The sequence below is a fragment of the Schistocerca americana genome, chromosome 4 (assembly GCF_021461395.2).
Source record: "Schistocerca americana isolate TAMUIC-IGC-003095 chromosome 4, iqSchAmer2.1, whole genome shotgun sequence".
In the NCBI taxonomy this organism is placed as follows: domain Eukaryota; kingdom Metazoa; phylum Arthropoda; class Insecta; order Orthoptera; family Acrididae; genus Schistocerca; species Schistocerca americana.
The window spans coordinates 476,075,065-476,101,290 of NC_060122.1; the positions used below are offsets into that span (position 1 = coordinate 476,075,065).

Below are 26,226 nucleotides of genomic sequence, written 5' to 3' on the forward strand. Positions count from 1 at the left end.
TTGTTTTTTTTAATTTTTAAAAATGTATAAAATTTTTAATCTTTTAAAAGTTTGCTTTTTAATTGCTCTGGTGGCTTTCTTTTTGTAGACTGCGTGCATTCCGAGTGGCAACTTTGGGAAAAGAGGCATTCTCCCAAGCCACGCTTGAAGTGGGGATTCTTTGCAGCCATAGTTTGGGATGTTATGACGGTCCACCTATGGCAGATGTTTGCCTCCTTGTTATTTAGGCAAGGACATGAAGTTCTATTACTGCTAGGTAGCTATTTTTTAATGACTTCATATGATTTTCGTGGTATTAAACGGAAGCGCCAAAGAAAGTGGTATAGGCATGCGTAATCAAATACAGAGGTTAATAGTTGTTGTACCAAACTGTCTTCGGGTTGACAATCACAACGACAACAGTTTCTTGCTTTAGACTATATGTTGAAAGAAAGTAAGGGCGAGAGAGCTACGACACCTCTATCTGGTTGTCACGGAAGCTGGCGTCGGTGGTGGCGGCGGTGACGGCTGCGGTGGTGGGCGTCGCCGACGTGGCCCCCATGGAGGAGTTGACCCAGCCGCCATCGGCCTCGGACTGTGAAGATGGTGGCAGAGGTGTGGTGGAGGCGACGGGGCGGTCCTCTGGGTAGGAGTGCTCTGCCGAGCGCCGGAAGCGACGCGAGATGGTGTTGCTGCGCTCCTGGCACTCTGAAAAAGAAATAAGTTGAAAAGAGATAAAATGCATATTGAAAGCACATTCACTTGCCATCTCTGTTCCCCGTTCGCCAACTATTAAACATCTGACGAATGGTCCGGCTGCTAAGCTCTGTGACACATCATCTGCTACAACGACATTGACCAGTGTTGTAACGTGACCATATCCTCAGACACATCAAATATCATTCCACATTTTTATTGACACGCATTTAAATAATCTTTGGAATATGAATCAATATTAGAATTTGCCCCTGCACTAAGTGTGTCTATGAGTTCTACATCTACATCTACATATATACTCCGCTAGACATCAAACGGTGTGTGGCGGAGAGCAAAGTCATATTTCCCCCTCTGTTCCACTCGAGGATCGCGCGAGTGAGAAACGAATGTCTGAACTCCTCAGTGCGAGCTCTTATTTCCCTTATCTTTGAATGGTGATCATTACGTGACTTTAAAGTTGGTGGTAATAATATATGCTGTATATCCTCGGCGAAGATCGGATTTCGTAATTTTGTGAGCAGCCTCTTCCGTTTTAGCGCGTCGGCTATCTGCAAGTGTGTCCCACTTCAAACTTTCTATGAGATTTGTAACGCTCTCACGATGGCTGAATGTACCAGTCACGAATCTTGCCGCTCTTCTTTGGACCTGTGATACTACTTTGCTGTACTCTACAGCATCATCGGAAAATAGTCTAATGCCATTGTCAATGTCACCAACCCGATCGTTTATGTAAATCGTAAAAAGCAACAGACCTATTACGCTGCCCTGGGACACACCTATGTTTCTGTTGAAGTCACCCCGTTCAGGACGACATACTGCTCTCTGTCTGGTAGAAAACTTTCTATCCAACTGCATATGTCATCGGATAGACCGTAAGCGTGCACTTTTTGGAGCAAGCGACAGTGAGGAACTGAGTCGAACGCCTTTCGAAAGTCAAGGAATCTGGCATCAACCTGGGAGACGGTATCTAGAGCGTGTTGTATATATTGCACAATGAGGGCCAACTGTGTCTCTTAAAAACATGCTGGTTTCTGCAGATGAGCTTCTCAGAGTCTAGAAAGGTCATTATGACTGAACACAAAATATGTTCAAAAATGGTTCAAATGGCTCTGAGCACTATGGGACTTAACATCTCAGGTCATCAGTCCCCTAGAACGTAGAACTACTTAAACCTAACTAACCTAAGGACATCACACACATCCATGACCGAAGCAGGATTCAAACCTGCGACCGTAGCGGTCGCGCGGTTGCAGACTGAAGCGCCTAGAACCGCTCGGCCACCAGCGGCCGGCCAAAATATGTTCCATGATGCTACAACAAATAGACGTCAGCGAAATTGGCCGGTAATTATGTGCATCCGATTATCTACCCTTTTTATTGATTTCTATGACCTGGGCCTTGCTGTTCCAATGATCTCTGATAGATGACGGATAAGAATGGTGCTATATTTGTAGCATAGTCAACATATAATCTTACGGGGATACCGTCTGGGCCAGATGCCTCTTATACACTAAACACTATGTCAGCCATCCTTGTGTTTGTTCGATAGTTGAAAGGGGGAATGGTGCTGCATGTCCTCTACCGTAAACGAGTTTTTGAAAGCTAGGTTTAGAATTTCGGCCTTCTGTTTATCACCATCAGCTACATTACCCGTACTGTCAGCAAGAGAAAGTATTGAACTATTTGTAGCGTTCACAGATTTTAAGTACGACCAAAGTTTTTTGGGGTTATTTTTAGAATCTGCAGATGAAATACTGCTTTCAAGTACGTTAATAGGATCTATCATTGATCTTTTGACAGCGGCTTTCATTTCGCATAATTTCTGTTTGTCAGCGGGGCAGCAACTACGTTCAAAACGACTGTGCAAAATTCTGTGCTTTCTCAGCAACTTCCGAATATGTTTGTTGTACCAAGGTGGATCCTTTCCCTCCCGTATATTTTAGCTACGCACATACTTCTCTACCACATGGTGGACAATTCCTTTAAACCAAAGATGCTCATTACCTTTGTGTCCCGCGGTGAATGCTTCGAGCTGACTATTAAGATATTCATTAACGACTCTTTTGTTTGCTTTCCCAAACAAGAAAACTCTATGCTATTTCTTTGGTTTTTCTGCAGCTTCCACTGACATAGAAGCCACAACGACATTATGGTCGCTGATACCTTCTATATTAACTTCCTGAAAAAGATCAGGTCTGTTTGCTGCCAAGATATCTAATATGTTCCCATCTCGAGTTGGTTTTCTGACGAATTACTCAAGGATGTGTTTTGAAAGTGCTCCTGGAATAGCTTCACACGAGTCTTTGCTTCTGCCCACTGTGATAAACGTGTAATTTTCTCAGTCAGTGGATGCCAGATTAAAGTTTTCATCTATAACTAATGGATAAAATGTGTGAATTTCTGATTTAACAAACTGCTGAGGTCATCGGTCCCTAGAGTTACACACTACTTAAACTAACTTATGCTAAGGACAAAACACACACCCATGCCCGAGGGAGGACTCGAACCTCCGGCGGGAGGGGCCGTGCAGTCAGTGATATGACGCCTCTAACCGGGTGGCCACTCACAGCGGCAACTAATAGATAATTTGGATATTTATTCCCTATTTACTCAAAATTTTCCCTGAAACATTCTACGACGTTTGTTGCGGATGGCGGTGCTCTATAAAAACGTCCTAATATAATGGTCAATCCTTGTCTGATTGATAGTTTAATACAGACTATTTCACAGTCCAACTCAGTATAGATCTCAACTGCGCTTAAACAGCTTTTAACTGCAATGAACACACCACCTTCCATAGCATCAGTCCTATCCTTCCTAAACATTGACCAATCCGAGTTCAAAATTTCACTGCCATTTATGTCTGGTTTCAACCAGCTTTCGGTACATAATATTCGCATTGCTAGTGATTATTTCGGAGAGTAACTCGGGGATCTTGCTACAGACACTTCGACAATTTACTAACATGAGATTTAGCATATTTAAATCCTTTGGAATGATCTGTTTAGGTGAAATAACAATTTCGTTTTTTGGTTCAGAAAGTACAGTGCAATATGCAATCGTTCAGAAAAATATTGTGCTCGTCAGATTGTCAAGTGGTAAAAACAAGCTTTGCTTCTTTGCATCTTTGCGGTGGTGTTCATGTGTTCAGAGTGAGACAGGTCGGTGGAGTCACCATGCAAAAGGGACGGCAAGCGTGGCAGTCCAAGGGTGGTGACAGTGGCAGAGATGTAGAAGAGAGAGACAGTCCGGAGAAGCATCATTTAATAACGTGCCATCACGGTCGTGAGTGTGTGTACACAACTGACAGAAATTAACAGTTGTATAAATTTACGCCGAGAGTGCAAGAAGGCTGTGTGTAAGACAAGTGAACAGTAGGCACAGCACTGTATTCATTTCATTGTTCGTTGAAGTATTTAACGTGATTTACCATCGTAGTGCAATCAGTACTAGTTCTGTATATTAACGGCTGCTGTGGGGAATGTGAGCGCTTAATAACAATTCGTACCTCAAAAGGGAATACAATTCTGGATTTCTCATATAATATAACCATTTACGCACGAATATCGAGAGAAAATTTACAGTGAGGTCACCGTGAAGGTAGCGCACACTCAACCATCGGAAAACAATTCACTTCGAGCATAGAGGGCTTTGAACATGAGAACAATGGAATTTAGTGTTCAAGAAAAGACACTGCCCGTTGCAGATTCTCGGACTAATATTAAACAGTCAGACGGCAACAAAGGAAGTGACGAGATGCGTTCAATAAATAATGCTACACTTTTTTCTGTAGGAAAGGTGGTTCTATTCAGGATTTCGAAACACCATAATATCTCCCAATCTTTGGCCTACAAAACACTGTTTTTTGATATAATCTCCGTTCAGTGCCACGACCTTATGTAACCTTAATGGAAGACTGTGTGTGCCACTCCACTGGTCGACGTCAGAGCCAACGTGTTGCTGCATGAATTCCCTCCCACCATCCACGTACTGCTTCCCGCAGAGCGCTTCCTCTATTGGAGGCAAGAAATGGAACTCATAACGTGCGAGATCCGAGCTGTAGGGTAGACGAAGAAAAACAGTCCAGTGATGTTTCGTGAGCTCATCTCGGGTACACAGACATGTGTGAGGTGCTGCGTTGTTATGGAGAGGGAGAAATTCGTTTGCACTTTTGTGACGACGAACACTGACGTTAATTCTTCAGGGTCATGAGGGCGGCACAATGCATTTCGCAGCTGATCGTTGCACCATGGGGAAGGATATCAACAGAAATGGAGCGCTGTCACATCTCTTCCGAAGTTCATTATTCGGAAGAGACGTCATGTGGCGCCTCTCCATGCATTGCCGTTTTGTTTCCGGTTCGAAGTGATCCATGTTTCATCAACTGTGAACTTATTGATAAAAATTGGTGCGATCAGCCCCGTATCGTTCAAACAACTACGCACAGACGGTTCTTCGTTGCTCTTTACGGTCTTCCGTTAGGCGGCGAGGAAACTAGCGGGGCCACCTTTCAGTACTCCAACTCGTGGACAAGCGTGTCAGCGTTACCAACAGAGATGTCCAGTTGTGTAGCGAGGTGTTGAATGTGATCCTTCGATAACCTCGAATGAGAGTCTCCGCACGTTCCAACACTGAAAGAGCCGCAGCTGTGTGCGGCCGTCGAGCAGGCGGGAGATCGGACAGGTTTGCGGGACCTTGCAGCAATGACGACGGCAGCCGCCTCGCGCAGCGACTGACCATGCTTTTGTTCACTGCCACGTCTCTGTAGACATTTTTCAAGTACCGGCGAATATCTACGATGGTCTGGTTATCCGGAAAAAGTAACTCGGAGACAGCTCTGTGTTTGGAACGCACCTCTGTTACACACGCGATTTTGATGCCAATGTATAGCGCCACCACCAATCGGAACTTCATGAAGCTATACGGCGGAAATGAATACCCCTAGCTGCATACAGGCGTTGATATAAGTCAACGGGGCTGGTTGAAAATGCGGGCCCCGAACGGGACTCGAACCCGGGATCTCCTGCTTACATGGCAGACGCTCTATCCATACGAGCCACAGAGGATAGTGCGACAGCAGGGATTTATATCTGGCTCTCCTCCTGTGAGACCCACATTCCCAACTTATTGTCCCGCACTATATTCATAGTGCCCCTGCCCATTATACTCATTACTCGCGGCTTTTTTGCCGATTCCCGTAAGATTCGGACACTGTTTGTGCATCCACACACAAGAAGATGGTAATATGGCCGGTGAACCTTAACTATATATATATATATATATATATATATATATATATATATATATATATATATACATATATATATATATATAAGTCAGTATAAATTTGAAAACTGAATAAATCTCGGAATAGTGTAGATAGAGAGGTACAAAGTGAAACACATGCTTGGAATGACATGGGGTTTTATTAGAACCAAAAAAATACAAACGTTCAAAAAATGTCCGACAGATGGCGCTTCATCTGATCCGAATAGCAATAATTAGCGTAACAAAGTAAGACAAAGCGAAGATGATGTTCTTTGCAGGAGTCCACCAATATGTCCACCATCATTCCTCAACAATAGCTGTAGTCGTGGAATAATGTTGTGAACAGCACTGTAAAGCATGTCCGGAGTTATGGTGAGGCATTGGCGTCGGATGTTGTCTTTCAGCATCCCTAGAGATGTCGGTCGATGACGATACACTTGCGACTTCAGGTAACCCCAAAGCCAATAATCGCACGGACTGAGGTCTGGGGACCTGGGAGGCCAAGCACGACGAAAGTGGCGGCTGAGCACTCGATCACCACCAAACGACGCGCGCAAGAGATCTTTCACGCGTCTACCAATAATTTGTTTTTTTGTTTGTTCTAATAAAACCCCATGTCATTCCAAGTATGGGTGTCAATTTTTACCTCTCTATCTATATTATTCCGTGGTTTATTAAGTTTTCAAATTTATACTTCCTTTTTGATCACCCGGTATATATGAGAATGGTATCTGTTCTTTCAGACATGTCAGAAACAACAGATACCATCTTCATATATATTTGTCAATAGTAAAGTTAAGTTAAGCTATACTTTCAGCGGTAGAATAAAACCAACAATTTTATTCAGGTTCTGTTATTCATGACTTTCAGTTCCTACTTCACAGTAAGTAAAATCTATCTACAATCTATCTATTTTTAATATCGATCTTTTGTGAATTCACCTATTAGTTTGTAGCAGCAACAAGAGATGCGCATCTGCATCTGGATCTGCAATACGGCAGACACCTTAGACGGGAGGAGGAAGAGGATGATGATGAGGAGGAGGAGGAGGAGGAAATTAGCATTTAACGTCCAGTCGACAACAAGGTCATTAGGGATGGAGCACAAGCCCGGATTATGGAAGAATGGGGAAGGAAATCAGTCGTGGCGATTTAGAGTAATCACAGAAACCTATATCAGGACAGCCGGACGCGTGTCTGAACCGTCGTTTCCCGAATGCGAATCCAGTTTGCTAACAGCTGCACCACGTCGCTCGGTACTTACTGGGTGTAGATTAGGAAGCTTCTGTTGCCGCCGCCATTACTCCACCTTTACTTCTCCGGTTGTGAATGATGCGCTGGTAAAAGGACTATCTATATGAGCTGGAACTTGTCTGATTTTGTTCTCATGGTCATATCTCGAGCCGTACGTGGGAAGAACTGTTACGTTCATGGAGCTTACTCTCTGTGACAGCAGGGCTACTGAGAATTCGCATAAGCAGGAAGAGGCGCGCCGCGAGCAGGTGGTACTCACCGGGGCAGCAGTCGGACCACGCGATCAGCTGCACGCTGGGCAGCGCGCTGCACTTGAGCAGGCCGCCCTGGCGGTCGGGCAGCACGAACACGTCGCGCGTGATGTCCTCGATGGCGTCCCCGTTGTCGCACAGCACCCGCGCCAGCGACGCCTGCCGGATCTGCGTCAGCTGCTCCGGCTTGAAGACGCCCGGGTTCTCGTAGAAGAATCTGTGCACCACACGTCAAGTGAGCAACCGGTGTCGGCAATGGCTAGCTTATGCGAGGTGCTATACGGTCCTGCACTGGCGAACATGGAAAGTATTACACCACTGGCACCTTGATCGAAGCTTACCCAGCTATATATACACTCCTGGAAATGGAAAAAAGAACACATTGACACCGGTGTGTCAGACCCACCATACTTGCTCCGGACACTGCGAGAGGGCTGTACAAGCAATGATCACACGCACGGCACAGCGGACACACCAGGAACCGCGGTGTTGGCCGTCGAATGGCGCTAGCTGCGCAGCATTTGTGCACCGCCGCCGTCAGTGTCAGCCAGTTTGCCGTGGCATACGGAGCTCCATCGCAGTCTTTAACACTGGTAGCATGCCGTGACAGCGTCGACGTGAACCGTATGTGCAGTTGACGGACTTTGAGCGAGGGCGTATAGTGGGCATGCGGGAGGCCGGGTGGACGTACCGCCGAATTGCTCAACACGTGGGGCGTGAGGTCTCCACAGTACATCGATGTTGTCGCCAGTGGTCGGCGGAAGGTGCACGTGCCTGTCGACCTGGAACCGGACCGCAGCGACGCACGGATGCACGCCAAGACCGTAGGATCCTACGCAGTGCCGTAGGGGACCGCACCGCCACTTCCCAGCAAATTAGGGACACTGTTGCTCCTGGGGTATCGGCGAGGACCATTCGCAACCGTCTCCATGAAGCTGGGCTACGGTCCCGCACACCGTTAGGCCGTCTTCCGCTCACGCCCCAACATCGTGCAGCCCGCCTCCAGTGGTGTCGCGACAGGCGTGAATGGAGGGACGAATGGAGACGTGTCGTCTTCAGCGATGAGAGTCGCTTCTGCCTTGGTGCCAATGATGGTCGTTTGCGTGTTTGGCGCCGTGCAGGTGAGCGCCACAATCGGGACTGCATACGACCGAGGCACACAGGGCCAACACCCGGCATCATGGTGTGGGGAGCGATCTCCTACACTGGCCGTACACCACTGGTGATCGTCGAGGGGACACTGAATAGTGCACGGTACATCCAAACCGTCATCGAACCCATCGTTCTACCATTCCTAGACCGGCAAGGGAACTTGCTGTTCCAACAGGACAATGCACGTCCGCATGTATCCCGTGCCACCCAACGTGCTCTAGAAGGTGTAAGTCAACTACCCTGGCCAGCAAGATCTCCGGATCTGTCCCCCATTGAGCATGTTTGGGACTGGATGAAGCGTCGTCTCACGCGGTCTGCACGTCCAGCACGAACGCTGGTCCAACTGAGGCGCCAGGTGGAAATGGCATGGCAAGCCGTTCCACAGGACTACATCCAGCATCTCTACGATCGTCTCCATGGGAGAATAGCAGCCTGCATTGCTGCGAAAGGTGGATATACACTGTACTAGTGCCGACATTGTGCATGCTCTGTTGCCTGTGTCTATGTGCCTGTGGTTCTGTCAGTGTGATCATGTGATGTATCTGACCCCAGGAATGTGTCAATAAAGTTTCCTCTTCCTAGGACAATGAATTCACGGTGTTCTTATTTCAATTTCCAGGAGTGTATATTGGCCACGACATCTTGGTAGATGATTGTTGCAGTGTCTGTGTGTTTATGGGTTGCATTTTTTTATATGACTTGTCATGCCAATGGCAGCACGGCATCTCTTGCCGCATTTGTCACAAGTGTATCTGGCTGCTGAGGCAGGAGCTGTGGAAGCATTGCGAAGCTTTTTCTGCCTTAATCTGTCTAACAAGCCTTCATCATGCTTCGACATTCCAGATGATATATCATCACGTCACTCTGGTCTCATGTTAGCCAGTGCCTCCCATCTGTTTGTGTCGATTCCAAAGCTCTCCATATCTCGTTTACAGGAGTCCTTGAACCTAAATACAGGACGTCCTACAGGTCTTTTGGCTATAGAGATCTCTCCAAGCATCACCTCACGTGGTAATCTGTCAGGATCCATACGGTGGACATGTCCCTGCCAGTGGAGTCGTCTCTGCTTCAAGATATCTGAAATACTGTTGCAGTTAGTTTTAGATAGCACTAGTTCGTTGGTCACTCGGTCCTTCCACGTTACTCCGACGATGGATCTCAGGCACCGCATGTGGATAGCATTAAGGCGACGTTCTTGTTTGGCTGATACTCCATTATTTCCATATATGTGGGACAGTTTATTGAAATTCAGTCTTTATGCAACCTGAACGAAATTCTCACTCTGCAGCAGAGTGTACGCTGATACGAAACTTCCTGGTAGATTGAAACTGTGTGCCGGACCGAGACTCGAACTCGGGACCCCTCCCTTTTGCGGGGCAAGTACTCTACCATCTGAGCTACCCAAGCACGACTCACGACCCGTTCTCACAATTTTACTTCCGTCAGTACCTCGTCTCCTACCTTCCAAACTTCGCAGAAGCTCTCCTACGATGCTGCAGAACTAGCACAGCTAGGATATTGCGGAGACGTGGCTTACCACAGCCTGGGTGATGTTTCCAGAATGAAATTTTCAATCTGCAGTGGAGTCTGCGCTGATTTAAAACGTGCTGGCAGATAAAAAGATAGGTGCACTTGCCCGCGAAAGGCAACGTCCCGAATTCGAGTCTTGGCGCGGCACATAGTTGTAATCTGCCAGGAAATTTTTATATAACCCATTTTTAGTACATAAAAAAACTGTTATTGGAGATGCTGTTTAACCCATTCTTGGCTTACTTGCCGCTTCGAATCAGGGCAAAATCCCGATCTTTCAAAAATGGCTCTGAGCACTATGGGACTCAACTTCTGAGGTCATTAGTCCCCTAGAACTTAGAACTAGTTAAACCTAACTAACCTAAGGACATCACACACATCCATGCCCGAGGCAGGATTCGAACCTGCGACCGTAGCGTCTCGCTGTTCCAGACTGCAGCACCTAGAACCGCACGGCCATTTCTGCCGGCCCAGATCTTCCGCCGGCCGCGGTGGCCGAGCGGTTCTAGGCGCTCCAGTCCGGAGACGCGCTGCTGCTACGGTCGCAGGTTCGAATCCTGCCTCGGGCATGGGTCTGTGTGATGTCCTTAGGTTAGTTAGGTTTAAGTAGTTCTAAGTTCTAGGGGACTGATGACCTCAGATGTTAAGTCCCATAGTGCTCAGAGCCATTTGAATCATTTTGAACCCGATCTGTCGACGAAATCTCCTATCGTACTCGTCACGAACAAGCGACTGCCATGCCTGTTGTTGTGGTGACCATTCACAGCTCATAAACGGCTTGCGACTGGCCATGGAACGGTATCACTATGTTATGCTGCCAGAGACGGTCGCCATATCTACACTGGTGATGTCAGCGCTCTCGTAGGAACGTAAGAAATGCAACGCATTTCTCTGTGTGGTACAAGCTTTAAGAAGTCGCTTCCACGCACAACTGAGATTATAGCTGCTATCCCGGCTCAAGCTGTTCTCGCACATTCTAATTCTTATGTCTTCTTAACAATAGAGTCCAGTATATAGGAGCGTGAGACAAGATTTCAGTTTCATTAAACATCATTCTCTATTTATTTGTGAGACTGTGCTTAGCAGCTACTGATTTCTCATGCTCTCGATTTTTAATGTGGCTTTGGTGTTCTTCGCAGCGGTCAAAAGCGGTACGAATAGACTGACGGATGAAGTTGCTACCACATTTACAAGAAAACTTGTACATTCCGGAAATCCACAGGCCGATGCTATCGTTAACTGTGCGCTGCATCCGCTGTATCTTGTCGGCGGTCGGAAAATAGGTCTTATGCCTCTTCTTTCCCGAACCCCGCCTCTTTTCCTAAAGGTAGCATCGCAGAAAGGAAGAAGCACAATACTTAGATTTCCACGTAATCACTCAACTTTTTCGAGTTTTCATTTCTTGGAGAGCGCTAACTTTTATATCTCGAACCTCACTGCCATTCTTTCGGAAAGCGTACTTCAGATGATTAATCTCGAAATTCAGGTGATTGACAATCAGTTGTAACTTTATAAACTAATGGATTTAAAACAGATGTCTTGTGGACTGTGTGGTGAAAACTTTAGGTGTAGAGGTATAAACCAATGTGGTGTCTTCTGGACTGTGTGGTGAAAACGTTAGGTGTAGAGGTATAAATCAAAGTGTTTTGGTTTCGGCATAGAGAGTGGCCGAGCCACCCATCCGGTTGTCATTGACTGAAAGCGTCTACAACTGACATCTTCTATTCTCTCTCTGTGTAGACATTACACCGAGTTTTCGGATGCATGGTAGTCATATGATCGATAGACTCCTCCTTACCTTCGGCTCCATGTGCCCACGCCATAAATGTTTTTGCCAACATATCGATAAAATGAAGATGGGAGAAATGGAGCCAAATGGAAAGCACCTCCTTGAAACGCTTGATAATCTACAGTGAGCAATCGTAGCCCGTCTATGGATGTAAATGGTCACCACAACGTCAGTCACGTCAGTCAGTTGTTTCTGATCAAGACCGTGGAGGACTGAGCCGAATGCTCGAGATTTTAGCCAGGTGTGACGCGACAAGTAAACCGAGAATGTATTACCCAACTTTGTTGTCGCGAGAAAATCTTATAACTGACGAATGTCACGACTACATCACCGGTGTTGGGCGCACCTTTCGTTACCGTAACTTTCCATATGGAGGTCGCAACACAGTACGCCTAGAAGACCTCTCGCTATCTTTCGGACTTGGAGAAAGATCGATTCATTAGAATTGGGGGACAAGTGGGCACCTTACCGACAGCGCAGACTGAGAGGTGACGAGGTGGACTAATGGCAGCACTATGGTAAGAAGAGACGGACGGATCCTTTTAGAGCGACTAACGACAAGAAGGTTGTGGGGTTGTTCGACTGCAGCTGAAATCCGGACACGTGGTAACGGCATAGTGTCTCCCAGAACCGTCAAAAACAGATTACTGTACCCCGGGTTGAGTTCTTGAGTTTCCATACGTCGTTTGCCGCTGACACCATATCACAGATAGCAAAGGTTTCACGGTGTACGAACAGGGTCAATTTCAACATTGTATAGGATATCCTGGTGTTCAGTGACGAGCCTCGCTTCTGTTTGTGGATGTCCGATCGAAGCCAACGAGTAGGCGACGTCATAAAATCTTACTAGAGGCAGCGATTTCCGAGATCCACCATATACACGGCAACGTCAATGAGTAGGGTCCAGTCATGGTACGTAAAACACAATCACATCATCACACAGCCACCTCTGGCCTAAACTTCATCCTACACACACTGAGAGTTAAATAGCTACTGGTCCGCTGGTGCACGCAGTTCCTTGCGTTATTTGAAAGAGACAAAATCGCGATTCGTTGAATCACACTGCTCGGCTCCAATCGACTCCTGTCCGGACTCTGTCTTGTTTAGCCCATTGAAGATCTGCAGCTCTATGGGCTACTGTAAGCCTTCTGCGAGGTACCCAACTCCTCGTGTCCGTTTCATGCAGTTCCTTTCGCAATTTTCAACCGGATATTGGTTCAGATAGACCTTCATTTATTGAACGTAGCAATACCATTCTGTCCGCTCCCTGTCGGTTAGGAAATTCTTTCCAGTACTGTTCTTAATCTTCTTTCGCAGCTGGAAGGGTGGTACACCATTCTTTGTAGATATGTTGAACAGTCCACCTTGATACGTAAACAAACAGAGCAGTTTCCTTCAAGGTGTGATCATACATACGTCCAAACACGATAGCTGCTATCTGGAGTTCTGTCTCGTCTACTAGTCGGTTCGTCTTACTTCGCTGATTCCACGTAATCGGTTCTTTGTATGCAAACCATTTCAATGCGATGACTGAAGGTCAGCCTTGGAGATTAGCAGGTATATACCATATTGTCAGGTGAACTTATTTTTGGTACAACTGATTTCTTTCATTCGAGTTTATGATCACAAAAAATCGTCATCAGATTATAGACTAAACTCCATAATGACTAGATATCTTTAAAACAAATGAAACCTTATGTTATGGTAATGTGATTAAGCGAAAGTGGCATATATAATCGAAATTGCGACTCTATCACTTTGGTTTAGTAATATTAGGATATAATAAGGTTTCATCAGTTTAAATCAGATCCCACGTTGTTGATTATGAACCGAAATTGATAGTCTGACGCCAGGTTCTTGTGAGAGTAGACTGGAATTAAAGAAACAAATTCTATACTTCCTGCACCACTGTTTTCACTCGCTATTACGAAAAATCTTGTTTTACTTTTGATAGATCACAGGCATAAAAGGACACGATGCTACATCTAAAAAGAAATCCGATGATATAACAGGAAACGTTACTGGACTCTTGATATTGTTGGTGATGGGCCGCAACCTGTACTGGAATGCCCATGTGTCTGCAACGCCCTTGATATGCGTGTGTTCCACCACTGCTGAATCGGAATACCACTGCTCCAGAAGGTTGGAGCCTGTACGGCGATACTGGCTTTGTCTACGTAGTTTCGTAGTTGTGGGCTGCTCATGTTCCAGCAATTCTTCAGGTGGCTGAACATTCCATCTGGTTGCTTGGTTGGATTAGAGGCGGGAGAAGGGACCAAACTACGAGGTCATCAGTCCCATTCCATCTGGAGAAATGCTAAAGAAAATCTCACGTCAAGGTCTAACAGCTGCACGATCTCATATGAGTTTCTGCGATATAGTGCTAATTAATTTAACTATCGTTTCACCTTAATACCTATAGAAGGCTCTTAATATTGCTGTTATCACGTCACAAGGTATTTGACGGCACAAGTAAACAACAAATAACCCACTATCTATCCACATTTCCAAGTACTGATGATACAGTTTGACTATTGTCTTGCTTATATGACGCGACTTCTGATTTTCACTGCACTGTCTTTTTTTTTTTAATATATAGGTATTCGACTTCTCAGTACACTTTTCTACTATTTACACAATTAATCTCTTCCTCCTTGTTTCTGATGTCCTGCTCATTAAAAATCTGCACCACATCGTACAGGAGTCAAGTGAGCACTCACCTGTCGCCGTCACGAAGGCGCCGGAACTGTTCGACGAGCAGGCAGCGGAACGTGGGGCCCACCTTGGCGCCCTCAGACAGGTCCTCCAGGATGCCACCCACCCACACGTCGATGTTACCTGTGGACAGACAGGTCAGGATTTTAGATCGCGACCAGTAGTCAACAGGAAGCGAATGGAACTGTTATCAAGTTGTGCAATAAATATGCCGTTGGTATACTCCAGTTGAGCTGCGTATCCCCTGAAACTTCCTAGAACATTAAAGCTTTGTGATGGAGCGGGGCTCTATCCTGGAACACTGACTTTCGCGGGAAATGTTCTTAACGACTAAGCTGCCCAGACGCGTCTCGCGAGCTGCCCTCACAAATTCACTTCTGGCACTACCTCTATCCTACTTTCCAGACTTGTATATTTTCACTGTCTCTCTGTACGATTTACTCTTTTTGTTTTTCTTGCTTCCGGCTCACAGTAACACGTGGACGACTTCTGCAATTTGTAAACGGTCATATAGGCCGCGATATGTCGCAGTGCTCAGTCTAGCACAGAAACGGTGGATTTTGTGGGTTTTACACTTCAGTTATGGTGACTGCGACGGCGGCGCAGCATATGGTGCTTGCGTCATCAGCAAGGGTGCTCGTTGTTGAGCTGGTCTTGCTGTGGTATCAAGTTCCATGGACTGAGTCCAGCAATTGGACAAGATCATGACGACTTCAGCACATTTATTAATTACTGTATACAACATGTCTGGGGGAAAATCATGCACAAAATCTAGAAAATACCAAAGACAGGTGTATGTAAGAACGACAGCACATTCAGTTTAACAGCTTTTGAATCCAAGTAACTGACAATATAAATATTCAGATGAATGCAAATGGAAAATGAGTACCTATTAGTTGGCAATCAGTTCGGCTTTGGGAAAATCAAAAGCACCAGAGGTACAGTTTTAACCATCCATTTGATAACGGAGAAATTTCGTACGAAAAATCAAGGCATGTTGATAGGATTTATTAACCCACAGAAAGCTTTGAAAAATGTAAAATGGCTTGAGATATTCAAAATTCGTAGAAAAATAGCTACAAGCTCTAGAGAAATACAGGTAGTATACACTAAGTACAAGAATACAGAGAAAACAACAAGGATGCAAGACCAAGAATAAGCCGGCCGGATTAAAAAGCACGTATATCTCGACGGCAGTATTTCTCCCCTGTTGCTGTGAATCGAAGAAGCAATGATGGAAGTAGAAGGAAGAAAACTACTGGCGTAAGAATGCCCGAAGGTTGATAGGATTCAGTGATGACACTGCTACCCTCACTGAAGGCGAGGAAAAATTACTGGACCTTCTGAATGGATTTTGCAGTCTGTAAAGTGATGGACTGAGAGTAAACCAGAGAAAGACGAAAATAATGAGAAGCAGCAGAAATAAGATTAGCTATAAACCTGACACTAAAACTCAGGATTTATCATTAGATGAAGTAAAGTAATCCTGACAACTCTGAAGCAAAATAACACGCTGAAGCAAGGCGGATTTGGGAAGTAGACTAAGACAGGCAAAGAGGGCATTCACCGTTAAAATAAATCTAATACTATTAACATAGTCTTACTTTGAGCTTTCTGAGAATGTACGTCTGAGGCTCAGTATGTGAGAAAACCGACAGAGAATCGAAGCATTTGAGATTTGGTATTTCAGAAAGATGTTGAAAATTAAGCAGACTGATAAGATAAGAAACGAAAAAGTTCTCCGTTGAATCAACGGGGAGAGAAATTTGTGTTAAACATTTTGTACGTGTTCGAAAACATCAGCAGTAGCAGAGAGAGCCGTAGAGAGCAAAAACAGTACAGAAAGCCAGGTAGGGATATAGGTCAGAAATAATCATGGAAAGGGTGCATGAGCTACAAGGAGATGAAGAGGCTGGGACAGGAGAGGTATTCGTGTTGGACTGATTACAGCCAATAAAAGACTCATGACGGAAAAATATAAATACATAACGAAAAATTAGGCTATTAGAGTACTGTCCACGTTCAGCAAGATGCCCAATGGCCCTGTCTCCATACTAACGTCACGCCCTCGAATTGGCGCCAACGCTTGCTTCCTTAAACTTGTGGACAGCCATGTTTATTAGTCATGCGGTACCCAATTTCCGAGGTTGACTGAACACCGGGAACGGCCGTCAGTGCCCGACAGAGCTTTCTAGTTGATGGTCTTTGCGGAAGCATGTGACAATTATTTACAGATGCTTATTTTTCAGAGCATTTATCGTTTCATAAGGCTTATTACACCTCCTGGCAAAAAAAAAAAAAAGCACTCGGAATACACGGTCGGATGTGAATGTAATTTCATCCACGTGCACACTATTGGTGGGCTTGGCAAAAAAATGGCTCTGAGCACTATGGGACTTAACATCTATAGTCATCAGTCCCCTAGAACTTAGAACTACTTAAACCTAACTAACATAAGGACAGCACACAACGCCGAGTCATCACGAGGCAGAGAAAATCCCTGACCCCGCCGGGAATCGAACCCGGGAACCCGGGCGCGGGAAGCGAGAACGCTACCGCACGACCACGAGCTGCGGACTTTTACAGTTCTCATTCCCTGTGACAAGTGGAATGATCACTAGAGCACATTTGTGTTACAAGGCCTGGTAAGATATATAATGAACGTGAACAGCCTCAGAAGTTGACTGGTCACTGTGAAGGACACTGAGAAGCAGTGTACTCGTATGAGACAGAGTTATCAGCATCTGAGAGAGTGGGCTTCCAGTAGGTGTACTGCTGGAATCGTGCAATACCCAGATTTGTTAGGCATTTGGATGTGACAGTGGTCCGATGTTGGACTGTACGGGGACGTCACAGCAGGACACTCGTCGTCCAAATTCTGGTCGACCACGCCTGACCACCAAAAGGGAGGATCATCGTATTGTGCAGCAAGCACATCATAACTTCTTCACATCTGCACCTGACATGCGAGAACAAGCAATGGACTTTCTCGAAAAAGTCTGTGTGATCCAATACCATTTGTCAGAGACTATCAGCAGCTGGACCTGGGAATTACCAGAGCATTGGTAACAGCCTTTGTGACCACAACAGAAACGGCTGCGTTTGGAGTTGAGCCGTTACAGGGAAGAATGGACTGCTCATGAATGGCGTCGTAGTACGTTCAGTGAACGATCGCGGCTCTGTAGTACCCCAACAACCTTCGTTGGCTACTTTGGCGGCGATCTGGGGAGAGGTCCAAGTCTTCCAATTTTTTGGAGATGCACAGTGGTGTTACTTCTTGTGTCATGGTGTGAGGGGCCACCGGGTATATCATTGAGTAATAGTTGTCACTTACTGACAGCCGGCCGGGGTGGTCGAGCGGTTCAAGGCACTACCGTCTGGAACCGCGCGACGCTACGGTCGCAGGTTCGAATCCTGCCTCGGACATGGGTGTGTGTGACGTCCTTAGGTTAGTTAGGTTTAAGTAGTTCTAAGTTCTAGGGGACTGATGACCTCAGAAGTTAAGTCCCATAGTGCTCAGAACTATTTGAATACACCATTTACTGACGGATATTTGATGGCATAACGGTTCCTCACGGACATTCTGTGTCCTCGCGGGGTACCTATCATGCTACTGTATTGTCGTCCACAGATTGTCGGTGTCACTATGAACTGTGGGTGATGCTGAGATACTTCATGGCCGGGAAGATCCCAGATCTGTCCCGATAGAGCAATTGTGGATCTAGCTTGACGTCAACTCATTACCAGCGCCAGAGGCAAAGACATGAAGGAGCAGTTACAACAACTGTGGGCCACCTTTTTCACAAGAGAACATCGTCGATCGAATCAGGGCAAGCATTTAGGCCAACTAAGGTGCAGCTTCATACTGACAAATGAGCCCGTACTGCCAAGTCATTTGTAAATTTGGCTCGATTTTGTAATAACTGAAATATCATCACATACCCTCTCACCCCGTGAATTTTCAGTTGCCTCACCTGCTTCTGGGTGCCTCACTTATTTCCTGTTCTCTTTGAATATCAGGTCATACGAGTACGCAGATATTCAGGTGGTGCAAGCAATTTTTTGGAGAAGAGTTCTCTGACAGTAGATGTGACTCGGGACTGTAGAGCAAACCTGGATGACCGTAGATGCGCTGCAGCTGGTCGCGAACTTGCTGGTTGCTGATCTCGTGCCGCAGGTCGTCGAAGGTGTGCGCCTCGGAGAGGTTGCAGAAGCGGCGCCAGCTGTTGTAGTGCGGGATGCCGTGGTCGCGCGAGCGCTGCACGTTCATGGCGGCCAGGTCGAGCGCGACGGCGTGCGCCACCTCGAACAGGTGCTCGGTGAGCTCCGTGTTGAGCGTCTGGCCGGGCACCTTCAGCTTGGCCGGCACGTAGAAGAGGCCGCGCATCAGCGGGTCCACGCCGCCCTCTTCCACCAGCCGCCACGGCGCGAAGAACGCCTTCGACAGCGGCACGTGCCCTTCGGGGATGGGCTGCAACGGAAAACCACACGCGGCGTTTTGGATCAATCACTAGCAATCTCAACACACCACAGAACATCAGGATAAATACACGAGAAAACGAATGTTGTAGATTTTATTAAAATCTTTGTTTGTCTAATATCCCAATGTAGAAAACAGTCATTACTAATTTCAACCGCATAATCGGTCATCTTAAGATGAGCATTCGAAGTTTACATCACGAGAAGAAGCAAAAATATTATTACTACAATATTTACATCTTTTAGGAAATGTCACCCTACACTCAAGTTTACAATATACTGGGTGATCAAAAAGTCAGTGTAAATTTGAAAACTAAATAAATCACGGAATAATGTAGATAGAGAGGTACAAATTGACACACATGCTTGGAATGACATGGGGTTTTATTAGAACCAAAAAAATACAAACGTTCAAAAAATGTCGGCAGATGGCGCTTCATCTGATCAGAATAGCAATAATCAGCATAACAAAATAAGACGAAGCAAAGATGATGTAATTTACAGGAAATGCGCAATATGTCCACCATCATTCCTCAACAATAGCTGTAGTTGTGAACAGCACTATAAAGCATGACCGGAGTTATGGTGAGACATTGGCATCGGATGTTGTCTTTCATCATCCCTAGAGATGTCGGTCGATCACGATACACTTGCGACTTCAGGTAACCCCAAAGCCAATAATCGCACGGACTGAGGTCTGGGTACCTAGGAGGCCAAGCATGACGAAAGTGGCGGCTGAGCACACGATCATCACCAAACGACGCGCGCAAGAGGTCTTTCACGCGTCTAGCAATACTTTTGTTTTGGTTCTAATAAAACCCCATGTCATTCCATGCTTGTGTGTCAATTTTTACTTCTCTATCTACATTATTCCGTGGCTTAAGTTTTCAAATTTATACTGACTTTTTGATCACCCGGTACATATCTAAAAGTATTGTACGAGTGCTATTTCTTTTTATTTTCCTACATCGTGACCTTAGAGAGACAAGAGTATTGAAAAAACCTGGAACATTAAAGTTTATGTCGGAGTCTCCCACTGTGCTAGGTAATTACAAACGAGAAAATGTGTTGAGGTTGTATAGTTCCTCCTTCTCTACACCACCTGCCCAAAGAGTACCGAGACCGATTTCATATCGCCCACATATCGTGATAGTGTCACGCACTCAAGGTATAAAGGAGCAGTGTATTGGTGGAGCTGTCATTTGTACTCAGACGATTTATGTGAAAATGTTTCCGACGTGATTCTGGCCACACGACGGGAGTTAACAGACTCTGAACGCAGAATAGTAGTTGGAGATAGACGCATGGGACATTCCATTCTGGAAATCGGTAGCGAATTAACTATTCCGAAATCGATAGTGTCAAGAGTTTGCCGAGAATAAAACATTTCAGACATTACCTCCCACCACGCAGCGGCAGGCGGGCTTCACTTAACGACCGTGAGCAGTGGCGTTTGTGTAGAGTTACCAGTGCTAACAGACCAGCAACAGTGCGCGAAATAACCGCTTAAATCAATGTGGGACGTGCGACGAACGTATCCTTTAGGACAAATGACGGAATTTGGGGTTAATGGGCAATGCAGCAGACAACCGGAACGAGTGTTTTTGCTAACAGCACGACATCGCCTGTAGTGCCTCTCCTGGGCTCGTGACCGTATCGGTTGGACCCTAGACGACTGGAGAAATGTGGCCTAGTCAGATGAATCTGATTTCAGTTGGTAGGAACTGATGGTAGAATTCGAGTGTGACGTGGACTTCACGAAGCCACCGAGCCAAGTTGCCACCAAGGCACTGTGCAAACTAGTGGTCACTCCATAAATATATGTTTTGCGTTTACATGGAGTGAACTGGGTCCTCTGGTCCAGCTGAACCGATCATGAACTATAAATGGTTACGTTCGACTACTTGGAGACCATTTGGAGACCATTTACGGCCTTTCATGGACGCTGTGTTCCCAAACAACGATGGACTCTTAGATGGCAATGCGCCATGGCAGAACATTATGGACAATTCCAGCGAATGATTTGGCCACCCAGTTCACCTGACATGAATCCCATCAAACATTAATGGGACATACTCGAAAGGTCAGTTCGTGCAAAAAATCCTGCACCCGCAGCCCTTTCGCAATTCTGGATGGCATGGTTCAATATTTGCGCAGGTGAATTCCAACGACTTGAGTCCCTGTCACGTCGAGTTTCTGCACTTCGCCGCGCACAAGGAAGTCCGACACGGTATTAGGATGTATCCCATTACTTCTATCACATCAGTGTTAGCGATGTCAGCGCAGTAGCTTCGATTGCAGCGTGAATTAACAACAGACGTTTCTTCTATCAGTCAGCTGCGGTCAGGCATTGTTTAGCAGTGGACGTTCGGCTGCGTGTGTCAATGTTGTTTCGTCACTAAACGTAATTAATCAACGAACTGAACATCCCTACATCAAGTGCTCAAGACAGTCTCCTGAGAGTTCTGGAAAACAGAAAAGCACGTGAAATTTGTCCCGCACACCTGGACTCCCGAAACAAAAAACAACGACACGTGGATACCTTGCACTACCTAACTGAACTGGAAAACGCAGACGACCATTTTCTTGATGATATCGTCATAGGTGTAGTCTACCACAAAGCAATAAAGTACAGAATGAGTCTCCGATGTTTCGCGAAGACCGATGAAAGTGTAAATGCGATGTGCGCCAATCATCTCAATGGACTTTTCTGACAGTTTCGGGTGTTTGTACGATCGTTCTAAGCCTGGTACTCGAGTTGAAGGTTGACTAAGTACAACTCTTGAAGCACTAAAATTAACGTCTAAACGTTTCTTTTCTTTCTCGAAACTTTCTGGACTGTCGGTTTGTACAGCTGCTCCCACCTCCGTATCACCAGTTCTTTTCTGTCACGTACAGTTTTTTTCTTAAGGAATAAAGTTTATTTTCTTTATTTGTCTTGAGTTTCAGGAGTTTTATTAAGATAGCAAGGTGCCTACATGAAGATGCCATGATTTTCACGTAGGTGGATTATTTGGCCAAAGCTAAAACATAGCGGTGTAAAAGTGTGACCAAATATGACACCTTTGTGCCTGGTACTAAATACGAGTATATTTTGCGTGAACCGCTGGTAGGTCACAGAAAATACTGTTTCCACTACCACGTATCAAATTCGGCTTAGTGGAGCATATTATAAGGAGTATTCCAAATGATGGATCCTGCTGTAAATAGCTTCCCACGAAATTTCCTTTCAACAGTCCAGAAAAATCCGAAGTTGGAAGTTTTTTGGTCTTCAGTTGTGCGCGTTTACGAAATAGGTTAAAAAAATGGCTCCGAGCACTATGGGACTTAACTTCTGAGGTCATCAGTCCCCTAGAACTTAGAACTACTTAAACCCAATTAACCTAAGGACAGCATACCCCTCCATGCCCGCGGCAGGAGTCGAACCTGCGACCGTAGCGGTCGCGTGGTTCCAGAGTGTAGCGCCTAGAACCGCTCGGCCACACAGGCCGGCTACGAAATAGGAAGAATATGAGAATGTAATGAGTACTGGAGAAAAAGATACATGGACTATCTGCAGTTCTATTACTGAAAACTTTCCAGGGAATCAGTGACATCCGAATTACAATAAAATGGTCAAAACCGTCTTGAGAAATTTTAAGAAACAGGACTGTGGCATGAGTGTAAAAGTCCACTTGCTATCGTCGCATATTCACTACTTCCCTGAAAGTATGGGAGATTGCAGTGAACAGAAAACACTTTCACCAGGACCTTAAGCAGATGGGGAAAAGGTACTGAGAAAATGGAATGAGCTTTTGTGGAACATTTAAGATTGACAGTAAAAATGAAATTAAGAGCTAAGTTTGAAAATTAAATGTTACAGGGCACTCACAATGTAATTAAAGAAACTTATTGCTTATAATATTTTTGGTGTAAACCTAAAAATAAAACAATATAATAAGGTAGACGTTGATTGAGATTTTACTTTGATATTTATACTTCAATTACTTAAATTTTGAAAATGTTTGATCTTATTTTGTGAAAAATCCTGACTTGATAGAATTACATTACAGTAATTTTCAGAATCAGTATTACAAATACATTCTAGAAAATCTGTGTTGGAGAAATCACCTGACAGAATTTTAAAAGATATGGGCTTCTGTACTCTGCAGACTACCGTGAAGTGTACCTTAGAGGATACTTCGCATGAAGCACAGGTAAAATGTTCGCATAAACGGCACTGTGCACGTTATGACGAATGTAATATTGTCTTTTCAGTCACTGAGGAACCAAATAGTAGAGTGCTGTCGTATAATCCTAGATTCATCACCTAGTATTGGTCCACGAAAAAAGAAGTCTTTCGTGAAGCGTCTTCCAGTTTAGTTTCCTCAGTAATTCCGTGACGCTCCCGCGTAAGCCAAACAAACCTGCCATCTTCTGTGCCGCACTTCTTTACCTGCTTTCATGATCTTGCATTAATCCTATTGTATTAATATTCTAGAATGTGTCGCCGGAGCATTCTCCTTTGTAACGTTAGTGTATTTTCCCGGTATTCTACCAATCAAGTCTGCCACTTGCTTACCCCTAATTGTTACACCGAGGAATTGTTAGTAACAGGCATTTACATGACCGCCGTAGCGCAGCGGTAGCGTTACCGCCTACGGCGCGCAAGGGGGCCCAGGTACGATTCCCGGCAGGGGACTGGGTGTTGTGTGTCTTTGTTCATCATTGACACGCAAGTCGCCGAAGTGGCGTTAACTAAAAAGACTTGCAATACGGTGGCCGAACCCCGCAGGGTATATCCAGGCCAATAAATGCCATACAGTCTTCCAAAAAACACGCCACAAACTTCACGGCCTGATGTTTTCTGCAAGGTCATACTGCAGCACTAAATGGACTACACCTGTCAGTATAAACTAACGTTTTGGGTCCACGTGCCCACACCTCACCACCTGACCTGCTGCCGGGAAAAAGGTAAGCACTAATGGCTCGCTCTTGCCACATCTACTTGGAGGTACTAACCAACCTAAATACATGCGACTAGAAATGGCCATAATCAATACTCTGTAAATGACATAAATACTGATGAAATGTTGTTCAGTACACCGTCCTCATTCACCAATCAAAACATTTGCACTTATGACCGTTACACCCAGTTTAAGACATTTTGTAATGAGAAGTCGAAGAGCTTGTGTTAAACAAAGGTTTTTGTATTCCAGCAAATATGTCTGTTGGCAGATTTTTTTTTTTTTTTTTTTTTTTTTTTTTTTTTTTTTTTTTTTTTTTTTTTGTGAAAGCTGGAACTACATCCTTTGCTTCCCCGACTCAGCGATAAGAGCATTCCTGTTCCTGGACGACGAACTAATTCAGCAGGCCACCGTTACAACTTAAAGCGACAAGATCAATTATAGTGCTGCGAAGTTAGTTGCAGAGAAGCTTTTATACTGCAAGCCTAATGGTGATGAACTCTCGAAGGGGAAACTCCTCGCCGCAATCCCTCAGATTTAGTGGTACGATAGCCCAGCGGATAGGCTGTCAAAAACTGAACATAGGTCAAGCATGAAACCAGGGACAAGATGTACTGAACTGTGAAAAAACAGTAAAATAGAAACAGTGAACAGTCCAAGGACATGAAGTACAATATAGAGGAACGTGAAAGAGCAACGGCGGCTTGGGTAAGTGGTCACGGTACTGGACTGTCAAGCGGGAGAGACGTGTTCGAAACTGCCTCATATCTTTTATTTCCCCACAACATTATGAAATTTCCGTCCGGTCATTGAGACATTTGCTCTCTTTCTGTAGTCTTCGCAGCTGTCATACTATGCATCGGTTACAGAATGTGAGTCATGTGGTAAGAGTACGTTGCTGTCGCAAGTAAATAAGATTAACAGTGAGAGCAGGCGAGATGCCATATAGACGTCTCACAGATATGAAAGCAACAAATAAACGGGTGTGAACTATGCTACAGGAAAGGAATTGGAGTGTCAAAATTTCCAAAATGAAATGCAACCTTAAAAACATATGTTTTGACAGAGAGAGAGAAAGTGTATGATTGTAAAGCTGTTGCGTTCATTTGTTGCAGCTAATGTGACAAACTATTATGTTTTTATCATTTACTTGGTAGTGACCAATTCATATTCATACGAACACATATATCGGGTGAGGAGGCATATTTCACTTACTCATCAGATGTACAAATTAGGGGTGTCGGTAAGATAACCCCATCGTACGTCTTACGTACTGTCACTAATGCCGTGTATGACACACCAGACCTGTTTACCGGTGGAGGATTCGGTTGATCTGTCACTTTGTCATCAAAATTTGCGGTTCCCATTCGAAAGCCACTTCCTTTCGGGTGCTAATAGAGTGGTTTCGCAGAATCAACTGTCATTATAGGTCCCTTCCATACACCTCGCTGTTGCAAATGGACGTTACACTACGATACATACACAAATTTCAATACAGCGAACAGCGGGAAAAAAAAATTGAGACGCGAGAGGTTTGAACACGGCTCACTCGCTTGATAGTGCAACAAAATGTTCAAATGTGTGCGAAACCTTATGGGACTTAACTGCTAAGGTCATCAGTCCCTAAGCTTACACACTACTTAACCTAAAGTATCCTAAGGACAAACAGACACACCCATGCCCGAGGAGGACTCGAACCTCCACCGGCACCAGCCGCACAGTCTAAGACTGCAGCGCCTTGGACCGCTCGGCTAGTCCCACGCGGCGGTAGTGCAACACCTTGACCACCTATCTACGACGGCGTTGCTTTGTGAGATTGCTCTGTATTGCACTTCTTGTCCTTGGACCGTTCACTGTTTCTATTTTGCTTTCTTTTTCACAGTTCAGTATGCCTTCTTCCTGTTTTCATGCTTGATCTGTGTTCCGTTTTTAAAGGGCTATCCACTGGAGCCTCTTACCAGTATATCTGAGGAGGGTGGGATGGGGAGTTTACCGTGTTAGAAGTGTTTAACTAGAAGCACACACATTATTCACGATGCCTAAGAGTGTTGTGTATCAAAATCGATATTTCGACATTAGGAATGGTTTAATGAGATGACTTTGGTATACATATTATAACCACAACGGTCTAAATAATAGTCCTTCTC

The 26,226-nt window shown here is 45.2% G+C and overlaps 1 protein-coding gene across 1 annotated transcript in view; it reads right to left on the bottom strand.

Annotated features, from left to right (window-relative positions):
- The window catches only part of LOC124612333 (peroxidasin), a 207,807-nt gene that overhangs the window by 17,970 nt on the left and 163,611 nt on the right, over positions 1-26,226 (bottom strand). Inside the window, exons 17-20 of the mRNA XM_047140476.1 lie at positions 18,768-19,125; positions 14,660-14,777; positions 7,477-7,685; positions 458-687 (exon numbers count right to left, since the gene is read on the bottom strand). Coding sequence (XP_046996432.1) covers positions 458-687; positions 7,477-7,685; positions 14,660-14,777; positions 18,768-19,125 — 915 coding nt within the window. The remainder of the gene's footprint in view (positions 1-457; positions 688-7,476; positions 7,686-14,659; positions 14,778-18,767; positions 19,126-26,226) is intronic.